The 13911-nt window shown below is 43.3% G+C and overlaps 1 protein-coding gene across 1 annotated transcript in view; it reads right to left on the reverse strand.

Moving 5' to 3' along the window:
• The window catches only part of Map7d2 (MAP7 domain containing 2), a gene marked incomplete in the record, with an annotated part of 121538 nt that overhangs the window by 51064 nt on the left and 56563 nt on the right, over positions 1 to 13911 (reverse strand). Inside the window, 2 exon segments of the mRNA XM_013506304.1 lie at positions 4422 to 4585; positions 5700 to 5777. Of these exon segments, the coding sequence (XP_013361758.1) occupies positions 4422 to 4585; positions 5700 to 5777 (242 nt within the window).

Here is a 13911-nt window from a genome sequence, read left to right on the forward strand (position 1 = left end):
TATATATATATATATAGCTATAGCTATCCCCTCCCCAGAGAAAGACACAGGTAGGAGGAAAAACATGTAGTTACCAAATTTTAAGAGAAGGGGACTTCTGGAACCCAAAGAAGTCAAAATGGGGTGACTAAAACATGCCAAAAACAAACTTTTTCATTGCGCTCTTGTCCTACACAGGTAGGTATTACCTAGTGTTTGTAGTTTTCTGTTCCTTCATGTGATGAAATGTAAAGAATCCCTAGATTTGGAGTCAGAAGATAAGGATGCAAACCCCACCTCTGACTATCACATTTTAGCCCTGTGACCCTGAGTTAATCATTTTACATTCTTAGGCTTTAATTTACTCATCTATAAAATGATGGTGATATTACCTACATCAACAGATACATAACTCCAATTCTACAAAGTTAACAGTCTAGAATCTGAGGTGCTAAGTCCTTTACCAACAGCTTACGGATTCTGATTTTGAAGCAGAGGATAATTAACAGGACAGTTTATAACAGTGGTTCTCAAACCTGACTGTGGATACTTCAAAATCCCCTGTAGGGCTTGTTAAAACACAGATTCTTGGGATTTATCCCCAGGGTTTTGAGTAAATCCAGGGTGGAGCCTGCTGAGAATTTGCATTTCTAATGAGTTCCCAGGTGCTGATGGTACTGGGGCCATACTGTGAGAGTCACCGGTTAGAGGAAAGGCTGAGCATGAGAAAGCAGGGAAAAGAAATACTCATATCAGAAAAACAGTATCAATAAATATTAGGGCTGCATACTGCAGTTCCTGCCAAGTTTTCACTCTCCTCAGTATCATCTGATGATCAACAGAGGATGGGGAAAGAGGAGGGCAAATTCTTGTCCCTAGAACATCTTTTACTGAGTGGGGCTTAGTAAGAAAGGGACAAGGAAGGTTTTATTCTTGACCCCTCGAGCTCTGGCTCTAGATCTGACTAAATGAACCTGGAGAATCATGAGCAAGGTGATCCACTCAGTGGACCAGTAAGTACAAAAGTCCTCTAGCTGGCATGGCCCAGACACTGTTACCCTGACAGTGGTGTTTGGCAGGAGGTGGAGTTTATCTTTTCTACCATTTACTGTATGTGTTCAGGAATGACACTGCAGGTACAAGCTCCCAATTGTCCTCAGCAGGGCTTCAAGGGGGACCTTTTCCTTCAGAAAAAGACCTCTACATCTGGCCAAGTGGTCAGCATGGCACCCAGCTAAGGGCCACTGAGAGCAGTCAGCCTTCAGCTGAATGAAGTTTTTGTTTAGGTGAATTCAGAAAGTTCTTGTTTGATACTCAAGTTGGTGGCTTTTGTTAGCTATCAAGCAATGAGAGTATGAACAGCTGAGATGTGTCAAACTAACTTAAAGAAATGAAACTACTCTTTTAAAGAGATTTTTCATAGTTATCTGTTTGGCACAAGAACACAGAGTTTCTTTCTCCAAATCTCACCTTCCAGGGCCACTAGTCAGGAAGCTACATTCCCAAATGGAGAATGGATTGTCAGCCCTAAGTCAGGTGACAGGAGCTTGTTCTAGCAACTGATTCTGGAGTTCTGTGGCATGCGACCGTTAAGAACCCACCTTAAGAAGAAGGTGGCCTCCAGCAAGAGAATGAGTTCAAGGCTGTTGACTCAAGTGGATACTGAACTCCCCCATCCCCAGGATAGGCCCGACTCTAGCCGCTACTACTGCCAACTCTTGAGATCTCTGTTGAGTGAGACTGTTTGTTGTGCCTTGCAGATGAGGAAATGTCATGTCAGATGTTTGGTCCTGATGCAGCTAAGTCTTTAGTGGTTTCACTTGTGGATAATTTTTATTTGCTTCTGTCCTTTTTTGCACCCCTAATATGGTGGTTGTGGGAGGGATGTGCTGAGATACCAAACCACTTCTGATCTGGCACAGACAGGAAGAGATATAAAAAATGTCTTCATGACAACCAAAGGGACATGAAGTAAGAGCAGGACAGGGTGAGGGGTCAACAGGTCTCATAGGATCTCCTAAATATTAAATCTGGAGAAGTAGGACGTGGGGAACCCAAATACTTTCCAACAAGCTAGAGAAGCAAAATGGCCTGCAGAGGATGAACAATCTTCCCACTGAGGCTTTTTCCTGCTTTATGGTGATGAACTTAAAATCTGGCACTAAGAGGAGAATCAAGACTCTCCACAGCCAGGTACTGAGCATGCAGCAGCCCTAGCGGAGCTCTCCAAGAACCATGGGAGTGAGTGCTGAGGAATTTCTTTGGAGAGGGGCTTCTACAGTGCAGATTCACCCCTCCCTAAAGATCGCCCATGAAAATGCCGAATAAGCCTCTGTACTGGAAGTGCACCAACATCAATGTGGTTAACTGGCCAGCTTGGATGTGGCAAGTCCCTAAGCTACACCTCAGTCTCCTGGGGCACTGAGGATGGGAGCAGGTGGCAGAGGAAGGCTTCTGTTTCCTTGGGTTGCTACACAACCTTGGGAAGCCCAACCATCAACCCAGCCTTGCCCTGCCCTGCTGTGCCATGCCATGCCTGCCATCCTATGCCATGCCATACCTAGAAAGAAGAAAAAAAATCAAGCTCAGTTTGTGTTTATACTGACAAGGGTCAGGCAGCATACCCACCCCTGGCTTACCATATTAGGGGTGCAAGAAAGCACAGAAGCAACTAGAAAATTATTTGGAAGTAAAACCACTTAGGATTCACCTGCATCACGACCAACCACCTGGCATGACATTTCCTAATTTGCAAGGAGGAGTGGTCTGATTGCTTAGTTTAACATGCCTCCAACATTAATGTTCTATAATGGAAAATACACAGGAATTGTCTCAAAAGTGGACCCCTGTGACATGGCAGGATGTGTCAGAGTGTGAGAAGCATCTAATGTGGCACTTTATAGTACTCCTTCCTGGAAGCAGTAGTGACAAACTTTCTCCTGAATCAGCAATCTTACAAGGTATCAAGAATCAAAACGGAGAGGAAAGGAGGGAAGGGAACAAGCTCTAAATTGTTGAGAAATGGAGTAGAGGAGGAAAATGGGCGAGTCCAGTGACTCATGAGAAATACACAGGCTTAGAAAGGAGAAATCTGTCCTAAGTTACCAAACAAGCTCTCACACTGTGGTTTTTTTAATAGTCTATAAATTCTGTGTCTTAATCTCTTCTAGGTATCATCCTCTTAACCTTGCTTTGGCTAAGGTCTGCTGAAGTAACTGGAGGGAATCTTACATTTCTGAGTGATTACTCTGTGCTAGGTGCTTTGCTGGGCATTTTCACAAAGTCAACCTCCTTTAATTCTTGTAAGCATCTCTGGGGGCTCAGGAGACAAGATGGAGGGATTATGTGATTTGCACCTGGTTACCAGCTGCTTAAAGGCAGAGACAGGATTTGAACTGAGAGCAGATGAAGCCATAGCCAGCAATGGTGAACTATGGCTAAGAGCCTTGCTTAGACCTTCATTCACTAAGAGTAACAAAGAAATTACCATAAACAGGTTATTTTTTGGACAGACTGGTCTAACTGTGTGTGTTTGTGTGCATGTTCGTGTGTGCTTTTTTAAATTAAAAAAGAGGAAGGGATAAATATATACAATAATAAACAACCATTCAGAGATTTTAAATTACTAAATTTATATGAAAGTCTTCATATCCTATAGTGCTAGAGATTAACAAACTGCTATATTGTTCATACTAAAAGATGAGTCATTATACCTTATGAATAAAAAATGATCATCACCTGATACAAAGCTATGATTACAACCTTAAAATATACTTAAGAAAACCTATAATCCAAATATGCTTTCTAAATACGTTTTTAAAGTTTTGTATTAAAGGGCTCTATAGGGATAATTGCATTTCACTTCTTTTTTTAAAGTTAACTGGAAAGAAAGGGTGATTAAAGCAAGGAACTACATTAATATTTAAGTACAATAGCATCTTTGTATTTGAAGGTAGACTAATTTTCCAGCAGTGAATAACAGGATCACATTGTTCTCAACCCTCACAGCGTATACTCCATCCTTGTGTCTGCCCTGGCAGTATGGACTCTGGCTGTAACACTAGGGTCTGTATTGTCCAGCCTCTATCCACAGGCCCCTCTGAGTCATAATTTAGTCAGAAAAGGTCATGCCTGGAAAGCACTGTGGAGATCACCAAGTCCAACCATTCACTGCAGACACAAGCAAATTAAGTCTGAAAGAAGCCAATCAGCTTGCCCAGTCATACAGCAAAGTGGCACCTGAGTTAAATGAAAAAGTCTTTTTTCCTATGCCAGTGGTGCTTTCCACGGCATTGATGGTGCTGAAAGGAGGCACGGTGAGCCACCGGGAGAAAGTACAGAGGCAGGTCTCTCTTGTACCCCTGAGCTGGGCAGGATGCCCAGATACACTAAGCACTATGCAGAGGTGGCTAGAGCTGGGACAGGGGCTCCTAGGACCTTACCTCTTCCTCCCGGAGTTTCTGTTTCCTCTTCTCTTCCACAGCAGCTCTCTTCTGGTCCTCCCGCTGCCGCTGTTCTTCCAGTTTTCGCCATCGCTCCTCAATTTGCTTTTCGTACTGGAGCTTGGCTCTTTTCTGTTTCTCCAGAATCTGTTGTTCCCGGGCAGCTGGAGAAGGAAAGGCGAATAGAGGTGTCATTCCCATGTGGTGCCCCATGTGGTTTGGATTAAGACCAAAAACACAAGATTGGAGACCAAAACAGAGTCAGGTGAGATCCTAGGATGCAATGATTAAGACCAAGGACTGTGGCACTTCTGAAACTACCTGGGGGACCCTGGGCATGTTACCCATGTAGTATCTCTACCTCAGTTTCCTCCTCTGTGAGGTGGGGGACAGTCATATTTACTATATTACAATATAGTGAGGACTAAATGAGATAATGCACATAAAGTACACACACACTAAGTAACCCCACATACAGGAGCTATGACTATTATTATTATCATTAAATCAAATTTTGTATACAAACCATACATTGACTTGAGAAATTGTAGTTTTAAGAGGACATTCTTTCAAAAGTATGTTAGCAGGGTATGCACCAAGCATCAGAAACTGAGGTGGGCAAAGGGCTAAAACATATGACTAAGACTGATTATCCCACCAAGACATTTACTAAGAAGTCCTTAACTCTACGTGACAAATGGTTCCCCAGAGGAGATGATGCCTCAGCTGCCCAGGGGGTGGCCAAGCAAAGATCTGAAAGCTCTTTGCTTACCTCAATTCAATGGGCAGTCATCATCTACCTACCTCATGGCACCCTTGGAGAATACCCTATAGTACTTATCTGTCTACAGCCCTTTCTTTACTGGGGCATCTTGTTCTAAAACAATTTAAGTGCTGATTTTCTCAGTTCTCCCAAAGATGGCCTTTCTAGATGCTCAAAAGGGAAGCTGAGTGAGTGCACACAGCAGACATGTAAGGGCATTAGGACTTCCCAAGGTTTCTCTTTCTTCACCGTCATGTCTTTAGCTCCTACCATAATGGCTAGGACACAGCATAGGTTGAGTATTCGCTAAGTGAGCAAGTGAACTGTTCAGCGAATGACGCAATGTTTGTTAACGAGCCAAGAGTTCTGTGGGTTTAACTCTCAGTTCTTCATGTTTAACTAGCAATTGTCCTAGTTCTCTTCCCATTCATTCACAAATTTCTAAGGACATATAGAAGGACACTACCTCATATCTCCACTTTCTTGGGCCTAGATAGTCAAAGCGTACAACTTACCCAGACATTTTTCTCTTTCTTCTCGTCTCTCTTTGGCTAGTCTTTGCCTCTCATCTGATTTTAAAAATCCATCCATACCTACAGAAGAGAAAACATGATGATACTTAGTTTTTCACCCTTTCTCTATTTGCTGAGCACTAGAGGAAGTTGGGCATACACCCCAGGTCTGGCCACCTACATGTCAACCATTACCACACTTATCTAAAGGAAATCCAATCTATCACTCCCCACCACACATATGCAGCCAGGCCCCAACAGCTGAAGAGCTACAGCTACAGCTTCCACGTGCATGTGTCAAGTGGTACAGCCCCTTTCCATAGTCCTCTGTCCATAGGCCTGACCCTGGAAGAATCAGAAAGTACAGTGAGCGACAGAGAGGCCTAGCTGCATGCAGAGAAGCTCGCCAGGCCTCTTCTAGTCCAGCTCCCCGGTGTGAGGCAGCGCCACCTGGGGGAGAAGAGAAGCACAAAAGGGGACATGATTTTCAATACAGACTATTACACAGATAGTGAACATTTTACTTTCTGAAAGGAGCCAACTTCTGAGAGACACATACAAGCTCTTCAGGAGAAGAGCTCTTCTTTGGGGCCCCTGTGAAACTCAACACTTATGTTTGATTTCAGTTCTGCCAAGTTTGCGCTGATGTCAATTTAGTACCTCAGAACCAAAGAAGGAAGAATATAATGTAATCCTGTGTAATTATCATTGAAATATCCACAACAAATAAAGAGAACAGATGAGCTCACCCAGAAATGTCCAGGAAATAGCCCCAGAGCCATACATTCTCTGCCTAACTCCTATATGACCTTAATGGGCTTTCTAAATTAAAGACTAAGTGGATCTTCACAGTTGTTTTAAAGCTAGAAATAATTTACTGCATTCTGTTACCACTGATTGTTCATGAGTATTAGCTACATAATGTTGAAGCACACCATTCTAAAGAAATCAGCTGTAGTGCTAATAATGCAACCACATTCACATCCCCAGTGTCTCGGCCCTCCTCTCTGGGAGCATCATACTGGCTTCACAGGACACCTTGCTGCCATGGAAACCTGTGCTCCTTCATGGGAGGATCTTGCCACCTGCTATCTAGGAGAGGGGACCAGGAGCCTAGCCTGCAGTGCAGGCAGTAGGAACGTGGATAGGGGATGATGTGACAAACTCTGGGTTGTCACGATTCCCCCACATTTCTGGTTTTGCAGGCTGCATTATGTATCAGGGATACTAAAGCTCAAGAGAAAAGTACTAGAAAATCAACATTAGACTACAAGTGCCATCCTCCATGTTTCTTCAGTCAATTCTTAATTATTTTGAGGCTACCAACGATATGAATTTAAAGGCCAATTACTCAGCTCATTCTAGGTCCCCCATATGCTGACTCTAAACTCTCTTCCCAATTTGATGGCACTACTGGCCTTTCTCTCACGTACCTTTTGGCTTACACTGGCCCTTCTCCATGCCTCCTTCATTACCTCTTGAAACCCCACAGTCCCTAGACCCATGATATCCTGTGTCCCCACACAGTTTGTCAAATCCTTATTTGATCCTCTTTTCCTGCAGAAATATCTGTAACTCAGTCTTCCCTGGTAGGCTCCAGATCCACATGTGACTGACATATCCTTGGGTCTGCTCAGCTCCAGCTTTAAAGCCCCATACCTGGTAGCTCCAAAATACACACACAGTGCTCCAAAGGCAGGCATGCAGTTAATGGCAGGGAAGCAGGGACATAAAATCAGATTTTTACTATATTGACCTCAAAACTTTCATTATTAAGAATTTGTTCAATGTGAAAAGCTACTTAAGAAAAGCCTAGGGGGGCCAGGAATATAGCTCAGTGGCACAAGTGCCTGCCTGGCAAATGCAAGGTCCTGAGTTCTATTCCTGGTACTAAAAAAACAAAACAACACAAAACAGCTGCCCCACTGCACATACATCTCAAAGAAAAGCCTAGGATTCCTGAACAGATGATTCCCTCATCACCCACATCAACCTACCTACGCAAGCAGAACGTGAACCCTACTCTATACTGCCTTTGATAGTAATGGGCCTGCCCCAGATCTAAGGTAATCCTGAGAACTGCTGAAAATGTTCTTCAAATAAAAAAAGAAAGAAAAACAGAGAAGGAAAAACAGCCAAGCACGTCAAACTGACTACATCACCTTAAACAGAAGGCTGGCTGTTCCATGGACATGAACAGTGTTAGGCTGCCCCCTTGTGGGCACATGTAAGAGTCACACCTTCAAATCATTTCCTCTCCAGAAAAATCTTTATTATCATGCTTATAGTCATCACTATCAGCATCAAAATGCAAGGCGATAATCAAGCAGTTACTATGGACCAAGTGCACTGCTTCAATTTACCGGGCCCAACTACCCTAGAACAAGCAAGGATACTATTATAATCCTCATTCTATAGGTGCAGAAACAGCGGTACAGACAGGTTAATTAACTTTTCCCAAGTCAGAAGTGGAAAAAGCAGATTCCAAAGCAAGAACCTGACTCCAAAACCCATGCTTTTAATTACTGCTTTTGCAAAGGAGGAAATGCAATACCTTGATCTTGGCGCTGTGATCTAGTGATGTGCAGAGGGATTAAATCCTATCCTGGTACCAAGGATGAGCCTGCAAATCTATGCAGAAGTGTGAGTCTAACTCATTAAAGATGTGCTTGTGAGCTAAGCCCAGCTGGGTACAGATACGGCAACTGTCCAAGTAAGACAGTTATGTGTTTCTTCCTCAACTGGTGACTGGAAATGTATGTTCAGCAATGTCTTAGACACTGATATTGGGTGGGAAATGGGGGTAGCCAGAGGACCCTGAGGACAACTGTAGGCCTCTCCTCACTTACGCAAAGCAATTCAGCTTTGTCCCACTGCAGGGGATAGAGTGACTCCAACAGCCCAATGTGCGTTACCCGAAATCTCTGTGCTGTCCATTTGGCAGCCACAAGCCATATGTGGCTATTTAAACTTAAAATAATCAAAATTAAGTACAAGTTCACTTCCTCAGTCACAATGCACACATTTCAGGCACTCAACAGCCACATGTGGCTGGTGGCTACCTGACCGCATAGAGCTAAATTAAATGCCTGGGAGCTCACTCCTGTCATTCTGCCCCTTTCACGGTTAGCTTTTCTGGGGCAGATGTGGAAAATAAATATCTGACTTCAGTTAGAGTTGTCTTTTGCTAGGTAAGGCTGAGGTGGGGCATCCTCCCTTACTTTACATAGTATGTGTCAAGCAGATAGTCTAAGAACAACCTTTCAAAGAAAAAAAGCCATATAATTAACTCACGTGTCCAGCTTCTACCCTCTGACTATCAATGATTCTCAGGAGGCTGCTGAGAAACACTGGGCTCATTCCAAGGTAAGGTGGGGTGAAGCACAAACCAGATGGCATAGACTTGATCAGTTATTATCTCTACCCCAGCACAGCCAGATTTAAACTAGAGGAACTCTGGTAGACTATCATGAACACTAACACCAGGAGATGTTTTTTAAAGACGTAACATAATCAAGGGCTGATACTTAATTCAGTTCTAAAAGGAAGTCTTTCTGTGTAGCCTAAAATTTGAGTTTTAATTTTCCTCCCCAAGCATCCCTTATCCCACGTGCCTTATAGGTGTACATTTATTGTCACACTCTTTTACTTAAACCAGGACCCAATTTTATCTTGGAACCCCATGAAAACAGAGAACAGATTCCTGCTTGCTAGGGTTTGAGGAAGGAGGGGCAGAAGTGGGTAGCTATAAAGGGCATCCTGAGGGGTCACTATGGTAATGGTAATGTTCTTAATCTTGCCTGTATCAATTTCAATGCCTTGGATGTGATATTACTGTAAGATTTTGCAAGATACTAACATTGGAGGGAACTAGGTATAGAGTACATGGGACCTCTTAGTAATAATTTGTTTTGTTTTTTGAGGAAGTATCTCATCATGTATTCCAGGTTGGCCTCAAACCTTAATGTAACACAGGCTGGCCTGTACTTCATGATATTCTTGCCTCAGCCTCTTGAGTGCTGGGATTATAGGTGTGTGCCACCATGCCTGGTTCTCTGTGCTATTTACTTTTTTTTGTCTTTTTGGGACAGAGTCTCACTGTGCAGGTCAGGCTGGCCTTGAGCTCACTTTGGAGCGCAGGCTGGTCTTGAACTCACAACCATCCTCCTGCCTCGGCCTCCTGAGTGCTGGTATTACAGGCCTGTGCCACCACGCCCAGCTGTGCTATTTATTGTACCTACATGTAAATCAACAATAACCTCAAAATACAAAATTTTAATTATATAGAAAACAACTTTGGCCCAAGGGTGAAGCTGTGGGAAGGACCAAGAGACAAAAAAGGAATCAGGGGACATCCTAGCTAAAGGGGCCCTACAGAGGAGACGGACAAGGGTACTCATGTCAAAGCCACCCCTACCCTACTCTTGATGCAATCATGTTTCCCAGGGCAACAGCATTCAGGTAAATGTACACCTCTGAGACAGAGGCCTTTTTCTAGGCAACTCATCATTATGGGAAATTAAAAACAGGGATTCTGAGTAGCCACACAACAATTTTATGTTAACAGAACTACATAATTTCTCATACTTCACTGATTTGCTTGGAATAACTTCCTGTTATCCTTGGACTGCAGTACCACATTTTTAAAAACTAATTTTAAAATGAATTTTATTAGCCTGAAGCACTCTCCTACTAGAATATTAATGAGTTGATATTAGTCAATTATTCATAGTACTGGTGAGAACCATTATTGAGATACGAAGTTTTTAAGGGAAGCCAGCTGTGTTGGACTTTTAAAAATTAATTACTTTAAGTGAATTTTTTAATAACCTTCCCAGTTATACTCACATCTGCACTAGCAGAATGGCAAAAAAAGAAAGAAAATCATGAGCGAAGAATTCATATAACAGGAGGGCCAACTGGAGCCATTCACCTTCTCTGGGGAGCCCTCTTTGATCCCTTCAGGAATGACCACACCCTCTGCTCTGCAGGCCTCCTGAGTACTGAGTTTTTCCCAATTTAGGGGTGACTCTGATTTGTACTGCAATAACCTGTTTAAGCACATGACCCTTGGCCTCTAAACTCTTCTTTTCTCTCTTGATTCCCAGCACCTTACAGATGGGATGTACTCAAAATTGTTCAATGAATATTCCATGAATATTATGTTTCACTGATGAAAACCTCCCTATTTATACAGCATTTTAACCTCTTATCAGAACTGTCTACAAAAACAACCAACATTTTAAAGCATCTTTGTACCCATCATCCTTCTAGAGTTGTGGAAGGGATACAAAAGTAAAGAAAGGGGGGGCTGGGGATTTAGCTCAGCGGCAAAGCGCCTGCCTGGCAAGCGCAAGGTCGTGAGTTCGGTTCCCGGTACCGGAGAAAAACCAAAAAAAAAAAAAAAAAAAAAAGTAAAGAAAGGAAGGCTGCTTCCCCCACAGCTTCAACAGTGGGGCCAATAGAAGGGAGGAATGGAGAGGGAGGTAAGGGCAGGGAGAAATCTTTCCTCTAAATTCCATCAGTGCTGTTTCTCACTGTCCTTTTCTCTTGTTACTTCACACTGGGGTCCTTTCCTCTCTCCTTGAAGATCCTCAAGTCCAAGAAGCTTCACCTCCAGAGACCCTCTCAGTGCTCTCCTCTTTCCAGTCTACCAACCAGCAGATAAGCTTTTTATTTTTTTGGTGCTGGGATCTGAACCCAAGACCCTGCACATGCTAGGTATGCACTCTACCACTGAGCTACACCCCCACCCAGGATTTAAGCTTCTTAAGGGAAGGACCTGTCTCATTTCATCTTGCAGCCCTCAAGGGCCCAGCACAGTATTTTGTGCAAGTAAGCACCCAGAACATGCAGAGTTCATGAAAGAAGAGCAGTAATATAAACTGGGCATTTATGGTGTGCCAAACCCATGGTGGGTATTAAGACACACTTCCTTATTTCCTACAATCATGTGACAGTACCAGGATGTAAGGGTTTTTAATCTAAATGTCCTCCTTAAATCTTACTGACTATAGGCAGAGCTTTGGGGAAGTGACTGGATTATGGGAGTTTATAGCTAAATGTGCTGTTACAGGGTGCAGCCTGATAGGAAACAAAGCAGGTGGGGAATATTGTGAAGGAAAGGTGTATCTCCCTCCCTGGTTCCCCTCTTCAACTCTCTGCTTCCTGAATGTCATGATATGAGCAGCTTTCCTCCATCCAGGCCCTTCCACCATGCTTTTCTGCCTCAGAACCAGCCAGCTATGGACTAAACTGTAGGGATCCCTTGGGTTTTTGCTGTACCCTGGGAAGGAACAGCAGTGAGAATGAGGAAAAAATAGACGAGAGACAAAAAGCTGGGATCAGGTGGAGATCCCCTCTCTTGTGAGTGGAGAAAGCGAACCAGCCCAAAAACAGAAGAGCGTTTATTTATATCAAGAGGTTGATTGATTTCAGCCTCACTGTCCAGCAATCAGTTAACAAGCTACAATGGCTTGTTTACAGGCTTCGAGGAGCTCCCATGTTCTCGGGCTGGCTTTGTCCTGCACATGTAATTACTTTCCAGCTTCCGCGGCTCTCAACACTAAACACATGAGCCAAAATAAACTTCTCCTTTAAGTTATGGGTATTGGGTTGTGTCTTCCAGTGATGAGAAAGTGACTAAGACACAGGACAAGGATGATTACACCTGTAGCCCCTATATGACCCAATCCTTATATTTAACCTTTAAAAGCTTTAATTTACCATGTTTTAAAAGGGATGACAGTGTTATTGTGGAATACTAGCTCTGGGAATTCCTTCCTTGGAACATATCACCATGTCACCATGCTGTGAAAAGGCCAAGCCACAAGTCTCATGGGAAGTGCAGGTCTTGGGGAAGTTGGAACAGTCACTGCTAACTATTCCAACCCAGCCACTGCTGCCACCTAAGGAGAGAGCCCACATGAGACCCACCAGCTAAGTTCAGGAAACATTCAAAATATGCAGAAAAAAGGCAGCAGCATTGTACCCTGCTGAGTCTTGGGGTAGTCTTATTATAGCAGCAGAACCCACAAAACTACTCAACTGATTGACTAGAAGCAAATCAGCAGCACTTTCTGGGAAGCCAGTACACTGGAGCTAGTTGTTATACTATTTGGGACTGCTTAGTTTCAGCCGCTCATGGACACTGGCCCTGAGCTATGTATCTTGCTTCTCAGCCAGAACTCTTCTAGTGATGGTTCGTGATGTTCCCTCAGTCATCATGTCCTGGAAGCAGCTCCCACTATAGACGCTAACCAAGTAGCCCCTATGAATGGCACCAACTGATAAGAAGTGACTACAGCACTGTGCTACTGACCAACACAGGCTTCCTGTGGTGATGATGAAACCTACCCAGAGGACAAAAGGGTACTATAGAGTGGATATGGTTTGAGTGCCCACATGGGTGGGCTTTACATGTTGACATTCAATCCCCATGGTGAAATATTAAGAGTGTGGAAACTTAAATTCACTATGGTGTTTAGAGGTGGGGCCTTTAGGTAGTGATTATGATCAGATAAGGTCATTATGCTGGAGTCAGCATGATTGAATCCTGGTGGTTTTATAAGAGGGGGAAAGGCACAGACACAGGTGTGCTTCCTGTCTTTTGCCCTATGATTCTCTGTGCCACCTTGGACACCAACAGATGTGGCTCCTTAACCTTGCACCTTCAGAAGCATGAGCCAAATTAAATGTCTTATCTTTATAAAGTAGTATGCCTCAGGTATTTTGTTATAATGATATCAAATGGATTAATACAAAGGGTTAAAACTCTGGGGGTGTACTTTGACTAATGAGACAAGAAAGTGACAATGAATTCTTTGCCTTTCTACTAGTGAACTTCTCCCAATCACAGGTATCTCACAGCCTCTCTGCACATAGCCTGTGGGCCAGGATCCTGGTTGTACTTGATTGCAAAGTCATGATCAGCTTGATGATGCACTTCTTCCTTCTCTGGCTTATGTTCCTTTGCCCTCACTCTTAGCTCCCTGGGAGCATATCCTTCAATAAAGTGTCATAACTAGAGACCATACTCATAAGTGAAATAAATCAAACATACAGGTGCAAGCATCGCATTGTTTCACTAGTGTAAAACCTGAAAGAGTTAGTTTAAACTAGGAGATATGACAGACATGGTGAATTGATAGGAAAGCACTCAAAGGTAAAGGGCAACTGGGATGTGGGAAAGAAGGGAAAGAAGGAGAAATTTTGT

This window comes from Chinchilla lanigera, unplaced genomic scaffold, assembly GCF_000276665.1.
Source record: "Chinchilla lanigera isolate Chin_1 unplaced genomic scaffold, ChiLan1.0 scaffold00108, whole genome shotgun sequence".
Taxonomy (NCBI): Eukaryota; Metazoa; Chordata; class Mammalia; order Rodentia; family Chinchillidae; genus Chinchilla; species Chinchilla lanigera.